The sequence below is a fragment of the Blennius ocellaris genome (genome assembly GCF_963422515.1).
Source record: "Blennius ocellaris genome assembly, chromosome: 4".
Classification (NCBI taxonomy): Eukaryota; Metazoa; Chordata; class Actinopteri; order Blenniiformes; family Blenniidae; genus Blennius; species Blennius ocellaris.
Genome location: NC_137653.1, coordinates 22,372,319 through 22,395,463, shown reverse-complemented (window position 1 = coordinate 22,395,463; position 23,145 = coordinate 22,372,319). Strand labels below are relative to the sequence as shown.

Sequence of the window (23,145 nt, the reverse complement as noted above, 5' to 3'; positions counted from 1 at the left end):
AGATTGAATCCTAAAAGCATTCATCATCAACAATGGAGTAGAAAATCAATTTAACTCAGGACCTGGACTTCATTGTCTTTTAGTTTTGGTTCTTCACTGGAGAGGAAAATGAGTCCTGATGACATTTCAGGGATTTTCAGTGAGGAAGGACGTGTGGGTGGAAACGACAACACTGCTTATGATTGACTGTGCTCAGATTTATGGGTAAAATATCTCCTGCTGGACTTCTCAAGTGATCCTGCTGTGACTTTGATCTTTTGAATCGTAGTAGCTCTTCTTACCTATTCTGTCAGCACAAAGACGAACATGACTCTGAGGTGTGTCACCATTCAAAGAAGAGAGAGGCATTTTGTCCCAAGGCTGAACCGGCAGTGTCCATTCGTCCTGTTGTCTCGCAGGATCGTGTCTCACATTGCATGTTTTTTTTCTCTCTCTCCTCCTTCAGATGACCGAGGGCCGCCTGTGTCAGATCCACCTCCTCGACGGCAGGAAGCTCGAGCTGCTGGTCCAGGTGGAATATCTCTGTGATTTTGACTTTATTTTACCTCATCGGCTTTAACTACAGCAACTCAAAATAAGCTCATGTGTTCATCCACAGCCCAAGCTGTTGTCCCGTGAGCTGCTGGACTTGGTGGCCTCGCACTTCAACCTGAAGGAGAAGGAATATTTTGGATTGTGCTTCATAGACGACACGTAAGAGTGTTTCTGTAATTATGCAACATTTTAACAAGGCTAAAGTTTGCCCACAAAGAAAAGTGAGTGAAGAGGAGAGACACATTGTAGTTTGCAGAATTGCAAACATGCATTTTGTTTCTTTTTATGCCGCTCAGTGGCCAGAATAACTGGCTCCAGCTGGATCGTAAAGTCCTCGATCATGACTTCTCCAAAACGTCGGGGCTTCTGGAACTCAGGTTCTTGGTGAGGTGAGTGCTCAGTGTTCGAGACAGATTTAGTTGAAGCACCAGCCTGTTCTGAACATTATAAATCCCAATATTTTACAAATAACAGCTTGGAAGAACAGATACCTTATTTTTATGAGCCATGCCTGTCTGTAACCAGCAGGTGGCAGTGATGTAGCACAGTTTGAAGTCTAGTTGACATGCTTGCCAAACAACAATACCACGGTACATTAAACGTGAGCGTGTCTGTGTGTGGATGATGCTGAAACACGTGCAAAATAAATTGATTTTCTGAGCCAAACTCAACTCTCCACAGGTTTTACATTGAGAAGATCACCTTCCTGAAAGACAACACGACAGTGGAGCTTTTCTTCCTCAACGCCAAATCTCTTGTGTTCAATGTAAGTGCCAAGCAAAAATGAAAAACAGACGCCTGTACATGAGAGCTGCCTGCTGACCTTAATCGAACTATTGATCAGCCATTGTTTTGGTTGTAGAATAGGGGACCATCATCAAATAGTCCAATGTTTTCAGATCTGCAAGTTTTCAATCTGAGTTTAGGGAATCATTGGACTTCTGCCCAGCTCGATAACAAGACATTCATTTCAATCATGACGTCTGAAACAGATACATTGAAAATTTACAATGCAGTATTTGAGGACCAGGAGACACACAAAATCAATCTGATGCATACACGTAGACTTATATGAGCCACCCATAGTTGTATCGTCTATATTCTATCCATCCATGTTTGCATCTATGTGCATGTGGGCCTGTAGGCTGGACGTTGATTGATGATCTGTGAGGGACAAGTCATCAATCAATCAGTGAAAATGCTGCACATAGTTAACTCAATGAAAATGATGTTCTAAACATATTAATGTAGATAATTAACTTTTAGAGTATGCTTTTTGTTAATAGTCATGTCGAATCATTACCCTTTTGTCGTTGTCTGTAAGGTGCTGTGGAATAAAAACATGCTTTATAAGGCACCTATAAAAACCATGGTGAGGATTAAAATTGTAAATAAGCTTTTGTTCAACGTCTGTGATAAAATCTGTCGAATATAATCAGATTGACCAAAATCACCCATATTTCACAATATTTACATACAAAATTCTCCAAATCACTCCTTAAATTTGTGCAATAGATTGCCGGTAAATTGAGTACAACTGCCCCACCTTGAGATGTGCTGTTTATACAAAATATATTTTATAAAAAAGGCATGTAATACATATTGATTCAACTTTATTTGTTGGGAAGAAACTGTCAGAAGTGTCCCCGAACAAGGACATTGGGGCGGTAAACGGTTAAAGTGTGTTTCTCGCAGAGGACAGTGATATATACCAGGAGCACCTGAAGGCGGCGTGTGATCAAACATTGCAGTTCAGTTCGCGCGGGGAGCGGAGCGGTCACCATGGGAGACGAGAGACTGTTGAACCTGCTTTCGGACCATACCACCTTACCGCCAATAGAGGGGGGTGGGTTTAACACCAGAACGGTTCTTTGGCAAATTCCCCTTTGAATACATTTATACTAACTTTTTTTTTTTAAGTTGATAAGCAAATAACATAGAAACAGATCCCGGACTGTAGTCGTGTTTCCCAGCAGCTTCAATCACAGCGTTGTCTCTGGTGCAGTGGTTTAGTCGGTAACGGTGGGACCGAGGTACGGGACGGGGAGGGCTTCTCTCAAGTCAAGTGTTTCGGGCAGGCTGCACTTTATTGTGTCTCCGTGTTTGCCGTGCGTTTTTTGAAAATACTGCCACATTCGCCTCGTTTTTTTTCCTTTCTTTTTACACCAGGAAACGATAGAAGTGGAGAGTGGAAATGTGTTCAAGTTAGCAGCATTCGCATTGCAGGTAAGTGAAGAGTTCTGTCGCAGCGTGTTGTTTTTTTGTGTGTGCCACGGAGGACCGTAGGGTCCCGCAGCGTTTGGAAACAGTTGTCTGTGGACGTTGCAATGCTCGGAGCTAATGTCATTAATAACTGACCCATTTAGACGAAAACCTGCCCCAAATCACGAGTTCGTACAATTACACCATCTTTACGTTTAATTACGGGTAAAATTAGTCGAATTAAACATGTCGATATGTGCACATTGTGCAAAAGTAGCATCGCATCTGCGAGTTTTTAAGATGCTTTCATAACTAGTCTATTAACTTTATTTATTTTTTTATTTTTTTTAGGAGGCCAAGGGAGATTATACCAGGTAAGACACTGTCGATTTACATCTTTATATGAAAAGTGAACTTTCCTCTCTGTGTCATTGGTGTAATTATCTGATTAAAACCAGGTGTGTCCTTCCAATAAATGCAACGGACCTACACTTTCCTTAAAGTTACATGTACTAACTTTGAACTGCGTGTGTTTGAAGTTTGTCCTCACATAAATCCTACTTGAATGTGAGGTTTGTACAGTCTGTGAAGTGTTTACTGTACTCCCAACAAGAAAGCTGTGTGCTCCGTTGACTGTTATTGTTCTGACTTTAACTTCTCCAAGTTAATAATTCCTTTGATTTTCACTCTTGTGACATTGACCCGAAGCCCTTTGCTGGCTCGCTGCCATCCACATGCTTCAAATGCTTTCCTTTTACAGTAGGAATACTCCTGGTCCACTTTCCTGGTATATTACTGCTTACCTCATGTGTTTACACCGACAACACATGGAGGGCTTTATGCTCACTTCTTATTGACATGTTGTGGTTGCATCAGCTCTCAGTAAGTGTCACGCACCCTGACAAACATGATCATGTGTTTGATATACACACATACACACTAGAACACTGTGTACATGATGTGGTCATTGACACTGGTCTGTACCAAAGCTCCATGGCCTGCTCACGCGCTGATGGTGTTTTAGTAGTGGGCTTTTCTCTCTGCTGATAATGTATGCCCCCATTACCATTTGTAAACATTGGCTCTATCTCAGGGGCGTCAAACATAAGGTCTGTTGGACAAGTCTGGCCTGCAAGGGGCTCCAAATCGGCCCAGGAAATAGTCAAGTTTTCATAGAAAACATTATTTTCCCCCACAGACAAAGAGCAGCAAATGTGACAGCACTGAGACTCGAGCTCGAGCTGAGATATCGGTGATGCCACTGTGAAAGCTACCTTGTTGCAATAATGCAAACTGGCATGAGCCTCAAAGTCATGCTGTCAGGATGAGTTTGTAAAAACAGCTAAAATGCAACAGCTATAGGAGACGTTTTTGAGACATTTCACTGTACAAAAATGGTTTTATGACATTGTAGTCATTTTCTGGAATAATTGTTGGGTTTTGTGAAAATGTAGACATTCTCATCATGTATACTCAGCACCACAATAAAGTAACACTTTAAAGTTTCAATTGAAAGGTTTTTTTTACTGCACTATTTTAACGGTTAGGCCAACTCAAGATGGGATTGGGCTGTATATGTACTACAATGTGCTTGACAACACTGCTCTATCTGATGGAGTGACTGAGCAGGTTGAAGCAGCTGAACCTGTGTGTATTGTCTCCACGCGCTGCCTCTAAAGGCCCCCGTCCTTTGTGCAAACACAAAGATATTTGTGCTCTGTAAGGAGTAGTGTGCGCATATTGTTTGAAAGGTGATATATGCAATGCTGAAGAAGCAGTTTGACCCCTCGTCAAACCATTGCCTTTGTTCTTTTGAAAAAGCAAATTAAAAAATTGGGGGAAGGAAAAAAAAAACGTGACTTGGCTGCTCCTCCTTGTGCTCATTAGCTGCTCGGTTATTTGCAAGCACAACTGACCTGCTAAATATTAATTGCTGTTTATTACAGCTTCAGAGCAGATTTATTCCTCAGTGTTTTGATTTAAAGTCTCGTTACCCTGAAGTTTGTGTCGTGTGCACAATACAGTCTGAATGTGGGTGTGGGGATGGGCTGTACTTTGTCCACATTCTGAAAGCACAATAAAAGACAAGCGGCCAACAAACCGGGTGGAATCAGTTAGGATGGGATTGTGTCCAAAATGAGTTGTGTTTCTCTTTATTTGCACAGATATTACTTTCCCTCTGCTCATTCTGATTGTGATTTCTATCTGAAAAAGGAGTAAACTGTCATAAGTATGTGTTTTTCCAGATCTCAGTTACTGAAGCCCCCCCCCCCCCCAACATCAAACTTTGTTGTCTTAGTGTTGGAGCCACAGCTGTCCTGTGGCAATATGTCTCCTCCTTGTCAGTGATCTCCTTTATTTCTTCTTCTGTGAGAGAACAGGCCCAGTAAATCCCCTCACGAAGCATATAATATAAACGTGTCTCCTCGCTGTATCAGCAGAGGGTCCTGGAGCAGTGAGATTAGCTGTGGAGGAGTCAGGGAGCCCTCCTCCTCCTCCTCTTCCAGCCAGCTGCCTTAAGAGGGATGAGCTGGGCCCACTGTCCAATTGCAGACAACTTGGCGTCGAGAGGACTCACTGTAGCCATGCTTTAGTCGGGGTGTGGGCCGACCCCCTGCTGTGCATTGAATTAATGCACCATTAGGGCTCTCATTGTATTCGTACTGTTAGAATTCCATTTGCCAGTCTCAGTGTTGCATTGTGCCTTCCACAACAAGCCAAATGCACACTTTATTGCTGTTGCTCCCAGCGCCTTCAGGTATAAACCCACAGCAGAGTGCAACAAGTTTCAACTGTTATCTGGGGCTTTGTGGACGAGATTATATAAATCAGTCATTGGATGTATGTCAGTAATTATACCTTAGCGTTTTAGGAGCAATCAAGGAGATTCACCTTCAGAAGTGCGCTTCAGACGTTCCTCTTTTCCATTAGCTGCTGGTGGTTTGAAGTTGACTGCAGTGTGACTTGATGTAACACCCAGCTGTGGACACGTTTTTGTCCTCCGTTCTATTTGAAGGTGTAGTCTGTAGTTAGTGGTTCATTCACAGCATCCAGCCCTTTCATTGTGCTTCCTCACCAAGTCACCATGGCTCAGCCCAGTGGAATAGCTGACACATGAGTATTATCTCTCCCACTCTGGGTAGGCCACGCTGGGCTGGGCTGGGCTGGGTTGTACCGGGTGTAGGAACGGCCCCCACGCTGCAGGAAGATAACAGACGTCGTAATGAATTCCAGATTGCTGACACGGCAGTGCGGCTGCAGAGTAGATCACCCCGACAACACCGGGGCCCGGCTCCCCATAAAGTGTATGCCATCAAACACACGGCTAAGTGCCGTGGCAGCAAAACTCAGTCAACCCTGGAAGAGGTAGCTACAGCGAAGAGGGATTCAAGAGCCTTTGCCCTTGCAGTGGCTCAGCCTTGTTTTGTGAAGTAAGCTGGATCACATAACTGGATCATTATGGTTCTGTCTTGCCACGTCAGGGAAGGCAAAATTCCATTACTCTTTGAAGAAGAAGAGTTAAATTGATGCCCCATGAGTTAATTTAAGGTCAAATGGCTATTACTGAAAAATCATCCTATAGAGTAATTGTATTATATTGAGGTTCTTGTTATAGACTTAAATGACTCAAGAGCTGAGGATGTCATATTGACTTTAAATTACATACGGTCTGACCTCTACATTGACGCCCTGTCTGGGAGGCCGCGGATTGTTTTGGAAGAGAAGCGACGCATACAATCCCTTTCAACACAGGCAGAGTCTGCCAAGTGCTCATGAATGGCTTTTGTTGGGATGTCCAGTGGACCGACCGGCCAAACCAGAGGCATTTTTTTTAATCCAGCAGATACTGTAGAGCTCCAGGAAGCTGCAGTGACTCATGGAGAGCAATCTCAGCCTTTGACAGTTACAAACCCCACAATTTGTTGCCCAGATAACAGTCGCATCTGCGAGAGCTTGTGGAGTAAAAGAAACTCTTCCTGGAGGAATAGAGTTCACCCTTTTCTTACCAGTGAAGGTGAAGCAGCCTGCTGCAGTTTACCTACAGCACAACATACCAGTGATGTATTTCACTGGAGATCCTGCAGGAAATTTCTTTGATATTTTTTGAATGATTATGGGTTTTTTTTTTCGGGGGGGGGGTTCCCACTTTAAAGAATCATTGTGATTTAGAAGCTCAGCATGTGCTTTTGTAAATTAGCCCTGGCAAGACATGAGTGAAGCCTGGGTTTAGTCTGAGCCAGGAGTGCTTTTCTTTATAGTGTAGATAAGAAAGATGAAAACAATATCCTGACCCCGCACCTTTTCCAAAGGTTTGCAAACATGAGGTATAGCTGTCACGGCTTAAGAAAGAAATTGAAACCACACGGTAAAAGAATGAACACGTGGAAAAATGTTCCCCATGCCTTTTTAGACTTTATAAGCTTTTCTTTTCTTATGCTTCATGTGCTGGCATGGATGACTCACTTCACGGTCACGACAGGATACTGAAGAGTTGTGAAGGAGATTGTTGTGTGCAGCAGAAGTTGTATTTAGACGACAATGGCTGATGAAGCATTTTTAATTCATTTGCTGTGCTTCTCCTGGCTCTACGGGGGAGATAAATATCAGTAATATTACTTACAGCTGATGTTACTGTGGATGATTACGTTTACTATTTTAATGCTTGGATACACATTGTAATACACATTATGATTTAATATTAATATAATTTATTCATTTACTTCAGCACGGACACTGCCGCATCGGACCTGAAGCAGCTTCCAGTTCTTCCAACCCGCGTATTAAGGGAACACCCGTCTCTCCACTACTGGTAAGATCGCTGAGCTGCAGTGCTCTGAGAAAACCACAGGGCACACCAGGCTCATGGGTGAGTGGGTGAGCTGGATTAACCAACAGATACACCACATCCACCCGTCCGTAATATATGCTTTCAATTCAGTTGGTAAAGGTCCCCACTGGCCAGTAACACCTGGTTGTAGGAACCTGAGATTTTCCCCCTGAGGAGCAGTTTTAGGTGTGGTAAAGTGCACACGGAGCTGTTTGGTGTTTGGCAGATGGCTTAGTCTCTGGTGAGGTGACTCATTAGTGCCTCCGCCGCGTTAATTACGATTTCTCATTAGGAGGTGCTGACAGCCGCTGACTATCAGAACGATTTCTGTCTGCCGCTTCCTTCCACATTCCTGCATTGTTGCTGCTCTGTCTTTCCCGCTCTCCTGGTCACCTGCGTCGGCCGAGGGCAAATAGATCAGCTAATAGATCAGTCAAATGCCTTCACGGTGCATGGACGAAGACACGCACACATCCATCTGTCCCTTTCTCTTTCTGCCTGCCGGGCTGTGGTGGGTCTGCAGTGTCTCTGTGATATTAAAGGAGATGATTACAGTGGGAAGTAAATGGGCTGCATTTGCAGGAGAGGTAGATGAGAGCAACCAGCAGGCCAGTGGGCCAGACTGTATTTTCTGCATGAGCAGGCAGAATGTGTTTTCAAAGAAAGGGCCCTCTCACAACAATCCCTCTGTGGCTCCAATATGTTACACTTGACGGATTATTCATTAAATGTTTTATCTGTCCACTTCCAGTGAGGACAAAGTGATTGAACATTACAAGAAGCTGAAGGGACTGACGAGAGGACAAGCCATTGTAAAGTAAGTTATCGAAACATCTGTCTTGTTGTTACGTTTGACATGTTTGCAGGTATACCTCTATAGACGTGTTTCCCTTGTGCCTCTCCGCTCTTCTTTCACGTCATGCCTGCACTGTGGCGGCTGTCCCTCTGCCAGAATGTGTCATTAATTAGAGGAGGTGCTCTCAGACCAGGCAGCCGGCGAGCCTTGGTAGGCTGTCAGTCGTCCACTGTGTTTTTCTCTGGACTGTAACTCCACGTAGCCCCTGGGCCATGCTCGTCTGATGATTTGTGCCCTTGAACTGATCAATGGGACTCTTATCTCCTCTCAGTCACGACCCTGAACGGAATCGATCAGCTTGTCACTGGAAATGACTGTGGCCCCTCAATTGCTGTAGCTTAAATCCCACTCTGTCTGTTGTGCAACAGCCACCGAGTGACAGTGATGAAGTGAAAGTGGCTGGACTCCTCTTAACCTGTTTCTCTTTTACTGAAGGTATCTGGCCTTGGTGGAGTCCCTGCCGACATATGGAGTCCATTACTACCCAGTGAAGGTGAGTGCAGCGCCCCGAGCCTTACAGTAGCTTAACCTTTGAACAGGCAAATGTTAACATATTAATTACATTTTCTTTATCTCATCCAACACATGACTCCAGCACTGATTTACCAAGTGCTTGAGCACTGTTTAAAGCCTTACAGCTTTATGTTACTATAGGAGAGCACAAGCTTGTGTTATTTCTCATTGAAAGGAAAGAAAATGTAAAACACAATCTTATTTCAATACCAAATCTTCATGCCGTAAACTACTGCAGCATATTTAGTTTCAACCTTTTATGCTTCTGAACACATTCTCTTACATTTTCCTACCAAGACCTATGAAATCAAGGTGTCTGCAGAGATCAAACAGCAGTGTTAAAATGACTCAGCCAAGCTTGCAGAGATTTTAATGCCTCTCATGTATTTGATCTCTCGTTTCTATTGCTGTGAGCATAATGGGGGTAATTGTTTCGGTAACAGGCCTCGGTTTTTAAAAGTCCCACCAATAAAGCTACCTCTAATGGGTGGTGGTGTGGTGTGTGTGCGTGTGTTTATGCAGGACAAGCAAGGACTGCCTTGGTGGTTGGGCGTCAGTTACAAAGGCATCGGCCAGTACGATTTGCAAGATAAGCTGAAACCTCGAAAGGTGAGTTGGCCTCTTTTTAAAGCTCCTGCATCTACTTCAGATGACCTTGTCTACATTCGACAAGTTCAGTTTTGACTACCAAGGGGCACTACTTCAGAACACATTCTCTTGTGTCTCCTATCTCCAAGATGCAGGCCTTCAGGAACTAATTTGACTAACTCTTAATTTCAGCCATCAAATGAAAACTCTCAGCTCTGAACTTTGTGGACGTGTGAGGTATTTAGCACCAGAGAAATACGTCAGCTACCAGAGGAAAACTCAGCTTTAATCCTCATGTTTCTTGTTAGCTGGTTAATGATCCATCCAGACTGTAAATAGGCGTAATTAAGACCCTGGTTCCCATGCCAGTCAGGAGGAAGAGGAGCACAGATGGGGAAAATATTTTGGAGTGTCAGTATGCGTTCGATGGAGTCAAGGCTGTGAGTGTAAAAGCAAATACAGAAAGGAGTGCTCGTACTATCAGTTGACATGATCTACACCAAAAGTGTAGGGATTTCGCCTTAATTAAAAAAAGCAGATTATGAATTGCTGCTGTCATATTACTTGCATCTAAATAAAGCATTCACTTAAATATTCATTGTAGAGTTATGGTTGATCTCAAGATAATCTCTGTGGTTTGTAGTCTGATGTACAAAATGTTCTTCTTTGTGCTCCACAACTTCTCTGTGTGTAAATGTGGCTGGCCCTTTTCTTCAATAAGGTCCCACTCGTATGTTTCTCATTGCCAGCCTCTTTCATTAGTCTCTCCGCTGCTGTTGTTATATGGCAGGAACCTGTTGACATAGCAGGGTGTGCTGTTCCACTGAATACCGAGGCATTAATGGGCACAGCGCTCCTAGTGGAGGTATAATTATGGTGCTCTGTGGGAAGGGGCAGAGCTGCCTTTGGGACTGGGCTCTGGCACTCTGCCAGCTGTATGGGTGGGTGGGTGGGTGGCTTGTTTGGTGTTGGGTGCTCAAAAGGTTCATCAGAACTTTTTAGCTCCTCCACTCACAGAGAGGACAGTCACATGACAACCTCACAGGACTTTCCTGTTGTTGGAAAAATGCTGCCTGCTTTAAATGACCTTTTTTGTTGCTCCTGCTGATAATTGGACGTGTTGGTCCACTTTCCTCTCGCATTGAAAGGATGCCCCTATATCAGGGGAATATTGATAGTGCTTCCTCCCTCAGTTCACAGCCCCTGTATTCAGCACAGCCCATCCCTCCTTGCCCCCTCCTTGCCCCCTCTCTGCATGCTGCATTCACTGTGGTAATCTATGTGTGTGTGTCTCAGAGGGAGCACAATTGATCAAACAATACAAAACAGTTATCTGTGACGGGGGCTGAGGTCTGGAGGTTGGCATTAGTTGTAGCTGGAGGTCAGTTGATCACCACCAGTGAAGCTGGTATACACTGTTGGTCAACAGCTTTACACTCACTTCAGACAACTTCTTTCATTGCATTGAAGTATAGAAAATAGTGTTAGTGTCTTTAGAAACTCAAATTTTGTGTTGCTGTCAAGCTGCAAAAGGAACCTGACCGATCTGATTCTTCCCTTATTATATCGAAATCTCTGAAGGATCCAAAATGTATTCTACTCTGTGAACTGTATGTAACTTTCTGTTTTTAAGCTTTGTTAAAATTTCAAAAAAGTAAAAAATGAAAGTAGCTACAGCAGCTTAACCTCACATTATTGTCTCTGCATGCATGCCAGTTCGATCACTCCTCACCGAATAGGCTGCAACTCAAAAGCATCTTCTCCCCGCTGAGTTTCAGTGGTGTGACACTGGCAGCTGCCTGAATACCCCATCATCCCCATTATGCATTGAAGCAGTGTATATGTGCATGTGGCTCAAAAGCACAGAGGATGTATCCTAAAGATCTCTGGGAATATGGTGGGAAAAAGCCTTTTGAGAGGAGGATGAGACACTGTTAAAGTGAAAATGGAGCAGATGGCACGTCAAGATTGAAATCTTTCTTGAAATAAACGAGGAGACATTTCAGTCTGTCAGTCTCTTGAGCGCCATCCCAGCATGCAACAGGACCACACACAGGTCTCTTTATTATGGGGAACTGCTTGAAAATGTTGTTGTTGTTTTTTTTATTAAACTCCCAAAATACATACAAGAACTGGATAAATCTGCTTCTCGTTTTGTTTTCATGACTGTCACCTTGTGGAAATGTACAGTGCTGCCATACTGCTGGTTTGTGACGTTTTCTTTAAAGGGTGGGGCAAATCTTTTTCTATTAGAGCCTGTGAGTCACTACCTTTGACACGTCTTGGTTCATGTGCGTGTGTGTTGTGTGGCCCCCTGGCCCCGGGGGTCCTCGATCTGTCAGTGTGAGCTCTCTCTGAAACTGCATGCTCTGCTGGCACAGATCCAGCTGCCTGTGAGGACACATTTGGGAAAAACAAGACATGAACAGGGAAGACAGAAGTCCTGTTGCACTGCTCTGTTTCATGATGATTTTAAGAGAATCCTCAAATATTGTATCCTGGTGAGTGTCTTGATGAGTCACTGAAAGATTTCGTCTCACTGTTTCCTCTTTAAAGGGCAACTTGCAGTTCTGTGATCGTAAAGCTCGAGGTGTGTCACATCCTTGTCATATTTCAGCAGTGGCGAAGAGTGCCTTGTCAGAGTTTCATGTCTGCCACACAGGTGTGGAGTTTCTTTAATTGAATGAACAAGCTTGTGGAGGTTGGTCTACTGGGCCAACCGTCTTTGTTATTACCATGTAAATGATCCTAAACGATGGAGCCGAAAGTGTGTGAAAGGTTCTGAGAGCCCCCCTTGCAGAAAGATAAGGTTGTTAGATGCATCTTGCCAGCAGTTTCTCATTGTTCATGAGGCACAATGCCCTTTGTGTTATCAGCAGAGTGGCTACACCAGCAGGAGGAAACATCACTCAGATTAACTAGAAAATAGTACAACCTTATTAAAGTGTTTGGTGAGAGTTTTCTCTGCGTAGTTTAGCTTCCCTGCTGTGTATTCACTGGCCTTTTCTATTAATAATTACACTGTGGTTACGTATTTCTAACATGATTCCTGGTGAGGGACACCGTTGTGGTGGATTTGTGTGTCATTCCTATTTCCATTCTGCAATGTTTCACCCTTAAAGGCTGTGAATGACGAGAAGCAGAGCAGAGGTGAAATGTCTTCACCAAAGGTATTAAAAAAAAACTGGCTGAGCAGATGCAGTGCGTACAACCTGCTTATCTGGTCTGACTGAAAGGAAAGTGTGCTGAGCCGGAGAGCTCAAAGCCTCCAAGGCAGCGTGAGGTACCCGTGTTGTCAGATGAGGGGGTGGGGCCAAGGGGGGTTAAGGGGTGGGGCTACCTCAGCTGAAACTCTTGCAACACCTATCTGACTCCCTGAGAACAGACAAGAGAGAGTATTGTTCGAGGAAGCTCTAGCCCTGTGGGAAACTCAAAGTCAAAGGACTCAATGGGATCGCACAGGAATTCAGCAAGAATTTGATAAGCACAGAAAATCTCCAGAAAGCCTTCACGGTAAGCCCAGTTATTGTGTTTACAAGCTACCTGAACAGCCAAGGGTTTTTTTTATATCTTAACATCAGTGTGCACTTTTCTTGGTTGTTTGCTTTGAATTTGAATTTAGCCCATGCATTCAGGATTGGGGTTTTAAGGTTTCTTCCTACCTCTTATGGCCTATGGTGGTGATATGGATGATGGGTTCTTGTGGATTGGACTGTTGAGGCTGATTTTAGGTGTGGCAGTTTTCATATAGATTCATTCAAGTGTCTTTTTTTCCTCTCCAAATGAAAGCAGTAAAGTGCTGCTCATAGGGAAGTGTATCCAAATCTATTCAGTCCTCTCAGTGTGAGTGGAGCAGATGTTTCATTTGGACTGTGTTTGGCTCCACAGCAGAATGAAATAAGAAGCTGGCTTGCCGCCTGGCACGGGTTTGCTCCCTGCAGTTGCAGCGGCATTATAACTGCTCCTGTGTTAACTCCAACTTGCACCTGACCAACTAGCCTACTTGGGTCCCACTCACAGCTTCAGCTGTTCTATTTCAAATATTTTAAACTGCGGGACAGAGCTCAAACAAAACGAGATGTTTAATAACTGCCCCACTGCTGTGTCGTTTATAGAGATTGTACCCCCTTCGGATCTCACTGTGTGTTTTACTGCCTGGGTATCAAATGACTTTTCTCTTTATGTACTGTAAATCCACGTTTCAATCAATAGTCCTGTGTTGGCCTGTGTAATCACTGGTGCGTAATGTCTCTCCCCCCCTCCCCCCCTGCTGAACCACCTCTCTCTCTCTGCAGTTGTTTCAGTGGAAGCAGTTGGAGAATTTGTATTTCCGCGAGAAGAAATTTTCAGTGGAAGTAAACGATCCCCACAGGTCAGGAGACAAACCAATTCATTTATCTCAACGGGTCTCTTTGTAGTTTGAAGTGTTCCTCTTTTAGCTGCTGCTCTCGCTGCAGATGTCCTTCTCCTCCTCAGACACTGTGAAGGACATCTGCAGCCAGCATTCTATTCAGGACACCTTGTTAATGGCTTTAACCTATCTGTTAAATTAGTGTGTTCCTGCTCTTCAAAGGCCTCTTTTTTCTGATGCTGTTGCAAGAAGTCCACACAGACTTTAATATGGCACCTTGACATGTTAAACCTCCATTAAAACCCACAGACTGTTTCAAGTTTAAACTCATACCTTCATTACTATGTTGTGACATAAAGATTCAGCAATCATCTTTTTCTAATCTTTACTCAGCACATCTTTTCCAGCTTAATTAAAGCCTTATTTATCAACCAACCAGATTTCTTTTTTTATCCGATGTGTGCAGCAACTGGAGCACATTTGGTTTTCAGATCAGCACAAGTACTGATTGTGCGTCTCATTATCTCCTGCAGACGAACAGTGACCAAACGCACTTTTGGACAAGCTGGCCTGGTTATTCACACATGGTATGCCAGCCACTCTCTGATTAAGACCATCTGGGTGATGGCCATCAGTCAGCACCAGTTCTACCTGGACAGGAAGCAAAGCAAAGTGAGTGTCTTTCTTCTCCTTCGTCATTCTCTTTGGTTTGTTTAAGAACTGTGCAAATAACAACACATTTTTCCACTGTGTGACACTTTACAAGGGCTCTCATGGTGTCTGTCAACCTGCACAGATGACACACCTCGTGACCGTGTGTGTGTGTGTGTGTGTGTGTGTGCGTGTGTGCGTGTGTGCGTGCGTGCGTGCGTGCGTGCGTGTAGATGGTGACCCAGTGGCTCTTTTTTTCTTGATAGAATTTGGTTTGAGGTTCCAAAAGGTGCATATCTATCAGGGAACTGACTGGACGGGGAGATTCATCTCTGCGTCATTCTGTGATCATTGCACAACACGGCCGTCTTGCACAAATCTGCTACCAGAGCCACAGTGTTCTTTGTTTTTTTTTCTTAATTCCTCGGACTACTTGATTCCATTTGCTCGTGTCAGGACAGGTTGGTGTTCCTCTGTTTGTTTGTTAATTGTGTCATGTTGAACATGATGACATGGTTAGCAGATACAGTCTGGATCTATTCGCAGGAGCAGGAAGAGAAGGTTGTGAAAACTGAGCAGACAGGAGTGATGTTGATCTTTACCGTAAATGAGTCGAGCCGGAGATGCAGCGTTGACCTGCTTACATCAGGCTGTGAAATGAGTAGCCTGGAGACAGTGTAAAACAAACTGAGGCCACCGCACTGTTTTCTTTTTTCAGTTTGAACAGGGGTTGTTTTTCAAAGGGTAACTGTGTCACAGCTTCTTGTCACAGTGCTTGTCCATCATGTGACGCACTGCCTGATCCTTGTCTCATGATCATGACTTGTGTAAATATCTGGGTTTTCTGCTCTTAGTATGGTCGACCCTACTGAATCATTCTTCATACAGGCTTGGTAAATAACAGAGGGTTGGGTCGCTTGAGCAGAACGGCACAAAGCTCGTTATTGCTGTTTAATGAATATTTTTATTACCCTGTATAATCAGGATATTGTGGTACCCTGTAGTATTCACACTATATTGAAACATTTATTCCATTTCTGTGCCTGAAGAGGAAACATTAATCTCAAACTAAACCACAGAGTGTCATATAACATGTCAGCTGACATATTGCTGATTGTAAATAAGAAGAGACGAAAAAGTGTAGGAACTCCCAAGTTCCTCATGCTGGTGTTGAAACTGGAGGATTCACGTGGTTGTTGAGGATCTGTTTATGATCCATATTTGCTGAGCATCAGGGTTATTATACAGTGTGATTGGTATGTGATGTGCATCTCGTGGCAGAGATTGATGAGTGTGTGTGGCTGCAGTCAAATGAGGTTATGCAGCCGCTGTCTCTGTTGAGGCAGATGGTGTGTCAGTGATCATCCAGGAATAGAGCTGATTGATGAGCGAGCAGTGCGCTCGGAGTACCAGCCATGCAAATGCCACTGCCACCAATACAGTGCGCTGTCGTTAAAATGAAACACTCCCAAATCCCTCCCCCTCCTCTCGCCCCTCCTGCTCACCATCCTGTCTTCCTCCTCCTCTGTAGTCAAAGATGACCACAACCAGGAGCACAGGAGACATCGCCATGGATCTGACGGAGATCTGCGCCCCGCGAATCACGAAGCTTTCCACTATTGAGAACAAAGATCACCTAATAAGGGCCAGCAATGGGAGTCTCATCTCAGCCGGTAAAGAGAGGGTTAATCAGCCAACGACTTCTGTGCCACATGAGATTGATGACTGATGATTTATGGCTGTAATTTGGAGTTAATCAGATGTGTGCCTATTCCAGGTTCAGCTGACTCCGAGGTCAGCGAGGAACAGAAGAAAGAGAAGATTGCAGAATTGAAAAAGAAAGAAAAGGACCTTCATGATTCACTGACAAATAAACTTGAAGAGCTGAAGAAGATCTGCATGAGAGAAGCCGTGAGTAGCTCTTTCAATTCTGTTGTTTCTACTTAGTGTTCAAATTCTCGGCTGACTGCTGTTTGTTTCTCTGGTTGTGTGCAGGAGCTGACAGGAAAACTGCCTAAAGAGTATCCGCTGGCTACGGGCGAGAAGGCTCCTCAGATCCGACGTCGTGTCGGGACAGCCTTCAAACTGGATGACCTGTTCCCGTACGACGAGGTTAGTGTTGATAGTGTTGTGATTCGGTTGTTATAGATTGTTGCCTCTTATGTAAGTTTGCATGTCACATCACCCTCGTTGCACCACTGTGCTTGTTCTGCTTGAGGTCACTTTAATCAGTTCAAATTTTGAAATGAGGATTAGGAGTTTAACTTGTGTTTTCAGGCTTACATGGTGCAATGATGAAGTGAAATATGAGTGGTTGTTGTTGTTAGTTTCAATCTGCAGCTTGGCTGAAAGAATGCATATGAATGAGAATGTAGACATGAATATGCAGGCACACTGAAAATTAACGTTTCTGCATAATTTCCATGTCTTCTAACCTGAATTGGGGGTGTTTGAAGTGTGTTTTTCATTGTTCAGAGGAATGCCGCTGACAAGATCTGTGTGTATTTTGGTGGAATTTCCCTATTAACCGTGTGGCTGTTTTGTGTCTCACTGCAGGATCCACATCTGAGGAATCTGGAGAGCAGGTTTGCTTTGCAGCAAAAGATCGTGGAAGCAGCCATGAAGCTCGCCAACGAAGGCGACCTCTGCAAGACGGTGAAGCGAAAGAGGAGACATAACTACCTGGACTCAATGAGGAAGCTGGAAGAGATCGAGAAGGAGATAAACAACTATAGGGTGAAGAAAGGAAAGAAACCCACCCAGAGAGCCTCATTGATCTTAGCAGGTAGATGCCGTAAACAACTGAAGTGAAAAGTGTGTGTGTGTATGAAAGCTGCCACGGATAAAATATTTCTTTCTTTTCCTACCAGATGATGCCCACCCGTCAGACCTCAGCTCTCTGTCTGACAGCCTCACTCTGGATGATGGTGCGTTTACTCAGTGTGCTTGTGTTTGCGCTTTTCTTTTCTCCTGCTGTCAGTCATTTGACTCAAACTGTCTTTCTTTCATCACTAAGACGACGATCAGGGTTCCCAGAGGCAGCGGTCCAGGTCGGTGCAGTATTCTCCGAGGCTACACCATGCAGACACTCTGGACATTCACTACAATAAAGACCGACGCTCCTCTGCTAATGACCAGCCTGCAGACGGCAGGTATGAACCTTTCCATCTACTGCCATGAAGAGCATAATATATTTACAGCTATAGAAGCAGCTATTATTCAATCACAGCATTGTCACGTGTGGCAGCGGTCAGCGTTCCACGCTCAGTAGTAATGTGCATAAAATGCCACAACATGCAAATGCATCTGAGTAAACAGCTAGAGGGATTAAATTGGAGGAGCTTGTGTCATATTGTACAGGTGTATGATAAGATGACTGGCAAACGTGACTGAAACACTCTCTGTTGCTGGGCCACAACTGTTTGTTTGTCTGGAGGCCAAAAGCATGAAGCCAGTAGAGACCTGTAGAGTGGAGCCAGAGCTACATTCCTGCCAGTCACCTCCTCCCGCCTTTCTCCTGCTTCTCCAACAATCTTCCTCTTATCAGCTCAAAAGCGCCAGCTTTAAAAATAGATGGGAAAAAAAAAAAAACATGTCGCTGCCTGTGAAGGAGCAGACAACAACCCCAAGCTGAGAGAGAAAGGGAAACAGGAAAGCAGCGCTGGGAAATCAGCTTAAACAGCAGCTCCAGCAGGAGTGTTTACAAGGCGGTGGAGGTGATGTGTTACAACAAGCCGCACAGATTTAGAGTCATTTTAAATAGTCGGTGCTCGCTGTAGCATGAAAAGGAAGGAGGACTCTGTAATAGCAGTCACTCAGGTGTAAGCCATGATTAAAGTGCTGCTGTCAAGCCTGCACTGGTATATTTCTCCTTCAGCTCTGAGGACAAGTGACTTATGGCAGCCTGGGGAAATTTGTCATTCAAAGGATTTGCCTGGAAGAGGTTAATGCTCCGAAAAAACACAATTCTTATCTGTGTTCCAGATTAAATTACGGCCAAGTCCAGGATTCGCCCCACTACATTCACCGTGATGCCTTATCGAGCTATGGCAGCCCGTTCAGACCAGCTTCCAGGCAGCCACGTGACGCCCGCAGCATGCCCCCCACACCCCTCCTCACCCGCAACGCTTACAGCAGCACACAACTCAGGTAACGCGACAGAGACTTCCTGTGTCTGTGTTTCTTATTTTGATTCTCTCTGATAAAATCCACCTATTGACTTCATTATTGTTCAAACTGTAGATCAGAGGATGCTCCACAACATTTCCGCCAGCGCAGCGGGAGTCTGGAGTCCCAGTCTCAGTTCCCCACAGAGGCACAGCCGCCCGCCCCCATGTTCGCCGTCTCCCCCGCCCGCCGCAGCAACAGCACCGAGGTCCTGGACGACGGCTCCTCTTACACCAGCCAGTCCAGCGTGGAGTACAGCGCCCCTGGAAACCACAACCACAGACGCAGAGTGCGCGGCCGCAGGAAGGACCTATACGCCAACACGGGCAGCATGCCCAACCTGGCCCAGGCAGAAGCTCGCTGCCAGGCCTACCAGCCTCGGCCTCGACCCACCACCACGGCCTACTACGTCACTGGCTATCCCACCCACACAGAACCGGAGCCCTACTCCAACGGAGTCTACGTTTACGACAATGAGACGGAGGGACACTACAACGTCAACTCTTCCTACTACTCCCCACAAGCAGCCTACCACAGTCACTACGGTCACGACGAGATGGATGGGATGTCACAGAACCCGTACGCCACGCTGCGCCCGCCCAGGAACCGCCCGGCGCCTCGCAGCAACGAGCAGGTGGGGAAGAGCTTCCACAAGGCCGTGGTGGCAGAACACCTGAGAGGCTGGTACCATCGCAACGCCCCACAGAAACAGTCCGCCTACAACTACGACTATGACAGAGGCTCCCAGCAGAGCCTGGGCTACCAGACGCTGCCCACACCCTACAGGAACATGTCCTCCTACTCAACAGGTTCCAGCAGCTCTATTGTTTCATCATGTTCTGGCTCCACATCCTGCGTCTTCAGTTACTAAATTGTCCCTTTTTGTCCTCAGTGTCATCAGTGTCTAGTGGAAACTGGCACAGCCACATGAGCAGCTCTGTTATGTCGGACTACGACCTGCCCGTGCATGCGCCACAGTCCTATTCCTACAGCACGGCCCCCTACAGCCACTCCGCCCACAACAGGTGAGAAAAAAAAACTTGGCCTCAGCTCTTCTCTTCATCCGATAAGCCACTCCCTGATCTTCCTTATCCGCACAGCTAAGCACTAGTGTTTAATTACCTAGAATGGAAGACTACTGAAAATTTAAGCTGCTATTTAGTGTAGCTTGACTGTACAGGTAAAAATACCAACTTAGAGCCACTGATACCTTTTCTTCAGCTTCCCTATTATATTTTGAAGCCACAGACTCAGAGATTTTTGGTATGACAGCCTGGTTCAGCAGCAGGATTACAGGCTCTGTGCTGCCAGCCGTCGTTTCTTCCTCAGAGCTCCTTTAACTGTCCACCGGGCCCTGCTTTCTTTTAGATATGGCACCGCGCAGCTTTTTAAGGGCTCCTGGCACAGCCCTGATGTCCAGAGGCGCTGTGCCTTCTTACCCGCTAGTACTGCCCCCTCCGCCTCCTCCCCGCCCTCCTCCTCCTCCCCCGGCTGTCGGCTCAGGCAGGTGGCCTCCAGCCCTGCTCAGCCACAATCCTCCAGAGGGCTCAGGCTCAATAAGGTGTCTTTTGCTAAAGGTAGCTCATAGTAAGTAAACGTCCGCGGCCGGAGCCTGTGCATCGTGTGTCTGCGGCGTGAGCTCATAGTCTGCTTGTTGATGTTTTTCTGAAGTGAACTTTTTTTTGAGCTGTTTGATATATTTGATTGTCAGGTATGACGAGGCGACTGCATGGCTTCTGCAAATATATACATGCCTGCTTTACTTCCTGTTTGCAGCTGGCATCATGCAGTGGTCACATTTCTCTGCTCTGTGCCTGCAGTTTTTGTTTACTTGTTTGTTTATTTTCTCCTGCTCTCATGGCCCACGCAGGCTCCTTGCCCCCGTGCTTCCATTCACTCCTGACTTTTGCCCCCTCCTCTCATGCACAGATACCCCCCAGAGTTTGAGAGGCGAAGCTGTGATAGGATGGCGTGCCCTGCGGGGCCTTTAGAGAGGGGTGGTGCTGTTGCCTATGCTACTGGCCAGGAAAATTAAGTCCTTTCCCTCTAATCAGTCACAGCGCAGAAGAAAGGGTGAGAGACCAGAGTATAAAAAAAAACCCCAAAACTACTTCGTGGTCATCATGGTGATGGTGATGTGACTTCTGGAAAAGTCACAAACAAATCATTTCACTCTTGGGGAGTTTTGGATGTTTCGGGGGGTGTCTTGTGGTGGCGGGAAAGCACTTGTGTGGCAAAGAGAACATGTGACCTCTCAATGTTTATTGCATTTGAAGCTTCTGTGTGTGCATAATGTGTGTGTGTGTGTGTGTGTGTGTGTGTGTGTGTGTGCGCGCATCTGCTGCTATTTTGGTGGGAGAATGTTTGGCCCTGGGTTTTCTTTGATACGTCGACTTGCAGTTTGGCTCCTGATGTCGACACCGCAGCCCAGGGTTAATACATTCTGAACTGTGGTCAGTCAGGCAGTGTCCACCTGCAGTTCGAGTCCTAACGTGCACCAAATCTTGTGTGTTTATTCCAGATCCTACATAGACGTCAGCCAAATGGACTCACACGTCAGCCACCAAATGCACAGTAACATGGAGCCAGAAGAACAGATCTACTGGCACGAAGACTCCAAACCAGGAACAATAGTCTAGCTGCCTTCCATCCTCACCTTGACACGTTGTCATTGTGCCTTAGACTGCACTTAACTGTTCTTGTGAAAAGGGAACCCAAAGTATGAAGGAGCTTCAGTGGATTTCAGCGTGGGAAGCAGATTAAGTATTTTCATTGTTGATTCTCTTGTGTGCGGCTGCCAAACTGACACGCATCACCATGACGACGAGTCACAACACCTCGCCGTGGGGTCGTTTACGCATGGGGCTGACGAGTGTTACCGGGTCCTGCCGTGGACTGAACCGGCAGCCAAAGAGAACATGGGACACAATCTCTGCAGTGTTTCTGTGTTTAGAGGGTCTGCTCCATAACTCTGTGAGAGGACACCGAGCGGCAACGAACAAACGCTAAAAAACACACGAATGAACCCTGGATGAAGGATTTAACATGGACGTTATTGAAATGAAGGCTTGAACTCATGAGGAACGAGTTCTCAAAGACTTCCTGCGTTTTATCACAGCATTGCATCGGACTACCACTCTGTTCAAAGTGGTCAGCTCACTGTCAGTACTTGCAAAATAATCGAGACAAACTTGTTCAACCGAGTGACCATTAGCCGAAGTCACCTGGTTTTGATAATACTGCCACTTTAGGAAGTTTGTTATTTTATTTGAACAGTTATTTCATCCATGCTGGAAATCATGGACCGGTGCTCCTAATTTCTCTCTAGAGATCCAAGCTGTTGTGTAAATGTTGGTATTGTAAATACTCTGGTTCTGTTCCTTTTTTTTTTTAGAGCATTTTTTTATGTATTTGAAAAGCATGTAATATATAGTAAACGATTATTGTTAAGCTGGTTCTTAGTAATTTGTACAATTGCATTTGTTTGAATTAAAAGAAAAATCAGCCTTTGAGTGAGTTTAACGCCTCTTCTGTTCAGGATGACAGCGGATAAAGTCTGCAGGATTAGGAAGACGCACGTCTGTTGAGCCATTTCAATTAAGGAAATGGAGTTTGTGGCGAGTACAGAGGAAAACAGCTACATCACTTAAAGCCTCATTTCCATTTTATGAGTGAGGATCTGGCTTTGTCACGGTGGTCAAGTGGAACACAGAAAGCGTTCTCCAAATTTAGCCGCTTTGGCTTATCTGGGCCACATTCGAGGATTTTAATTAGAGAGATAACAGTCGGGTGCCTGCTGCGATACTTTTTTTTTTCACCCCAAGATTGAACGCTGAGCTGCAATCAGTAGAGATGAAGTGTGAATGAATAATCTGATTTGAAACCTTTCTGCAGAGCACTTATCACCAAGCTGTGTTTTCTCACCAGCTTGCTGCTCTGTCTTTTATTTATTTTTTGTTTTGTTTTGTATTGTCAAGCTGTAAAGTGACCAAACCAGTCTTTGAAAGCCGTCACAGCCTCTCTCTCCGTGCTGCAGCCTCCCCCCGTGAACGACGAGGCGGTGTTTAAAGCACCAAACCCTCGCTGCAGGCAATCCAGCTGGAGAAGCTGCAATTCACCATCCACATACAGTCTGCAATAACCCTTCACCTCCTTTCCATTTACCTCGCCACCCCCTCCAGCGCCTCCGCTGGCCTCTTAAGGACTACCGTGGTTGAGCAGCTTTACTTGCTCCTCGGCTCAGGGGAGGTCTCATACCCGGGGGTGTCGGTGGATCCAGCTGTCTCCCTCTGTCTCACACCAGCTGCAGCCAGACATCAGGAGGAGCTGCTCCAGCCGACACGCCAATGCATAAACAGTGAACTCCAGTGTATCTTCCCTTCATGCAGCACACTGCAGACAGAACTCCTGCAAAGATGGGCTGGATTGACCCCGTTTACACGACAACATTTGATG

General features: G+C 45.4%; 1 protein-coding gene across 3 annotated transcripts in view; it reads left to right on the top strand.

The window, feature by feature from the left end:
• Positions 1-22,197, top strand: part of frmd4ba (FERM domain containing 4Ba) — a gene marked incomplete at its 5' end in the record, with an annotated part of 26,767 nt that extends 4,570 nt beyond the window's left edge. The window contains 23 exons of one of the 3 annotated variants that reach the window (XM_080495654.1): positions 446-511; positions 599-693; positions 831-923; positions 1,216-1,300; positions 2,704-2,760; positions 3,088-3,110; positions 7,463-7,546; positions 8,316-8,381; positions 8,856-8,913; positions 9,456-9,542; positions 13,817-13,893; positions 14,406-14,544; positions 16,055-16,196; positions 16,301-16,434; positions 16,519-16,635; positions 17,080-17,308; positions 17,394-17,450; positions 17,540-17,675; positions 18,508-18,672; positions 18,766-19,499; positions 19,583-19,715; positions 20,620-20,763; positions 21,212-22,197. In XM_080495654.1, the coding sequence (XP_080351780.1) occupies positions 446-511; positions 599-693; positions 831-923; positions 1,216-1,300; positions 2,704-2,760; positions 3,088-3,110; positions 7,463-7,546; positions 8,316-8,381; positions 8,856-8,913; positions 9,456-9,542; positions 13,817-13,893; positions 14,406-14,544; positions 16,055-16,196; positions 16,301-16,434; positions 16,519-16,635; positions 17,080-17,308; positions 17,394-17,450; positions 17,540-17,675; positions 18,508-18,672; positions 18,766-19,499; positions 19,583-19,715; positions 20,620-20,725 (2,883 nt within the window). In that variant the 3' untranslated portion in view covers positions 20,726-20,763; positions 21,212-22,197. Of the gene's footprint in view, positions 1-445; positions 512-598; positions 694-830; positions 924-1,215; positions 1,301-2,703; positions 2,761-3,087; positions 3,111-7,462; positions 7,547-8,315; positions 8,382-8,855; positions 8,914-9,455; positions 9,543-13,816; positions 13,894-14,405; positions 14,545-16,054; positions 16,197-16,300; positions 16,435-16,518; positions 16,636-17,079; positions 17,309-17,393; positions 17,451-17,539; positions 17,676-18,507; positions 18,673-18,765; positions 19,500-19,582; positions 19,716-20,058; positions 20,278-20,619; positions 20,764-21,211 lie in introns of all 3 variants that reach the window. The other 2 variants (XM_080495652.1, XM_080495653.1) reach the window with 2 other exon arrangements.
• Between the last annotated feature and the right edge of the window lie 948 nt (positions 22,198-23,145).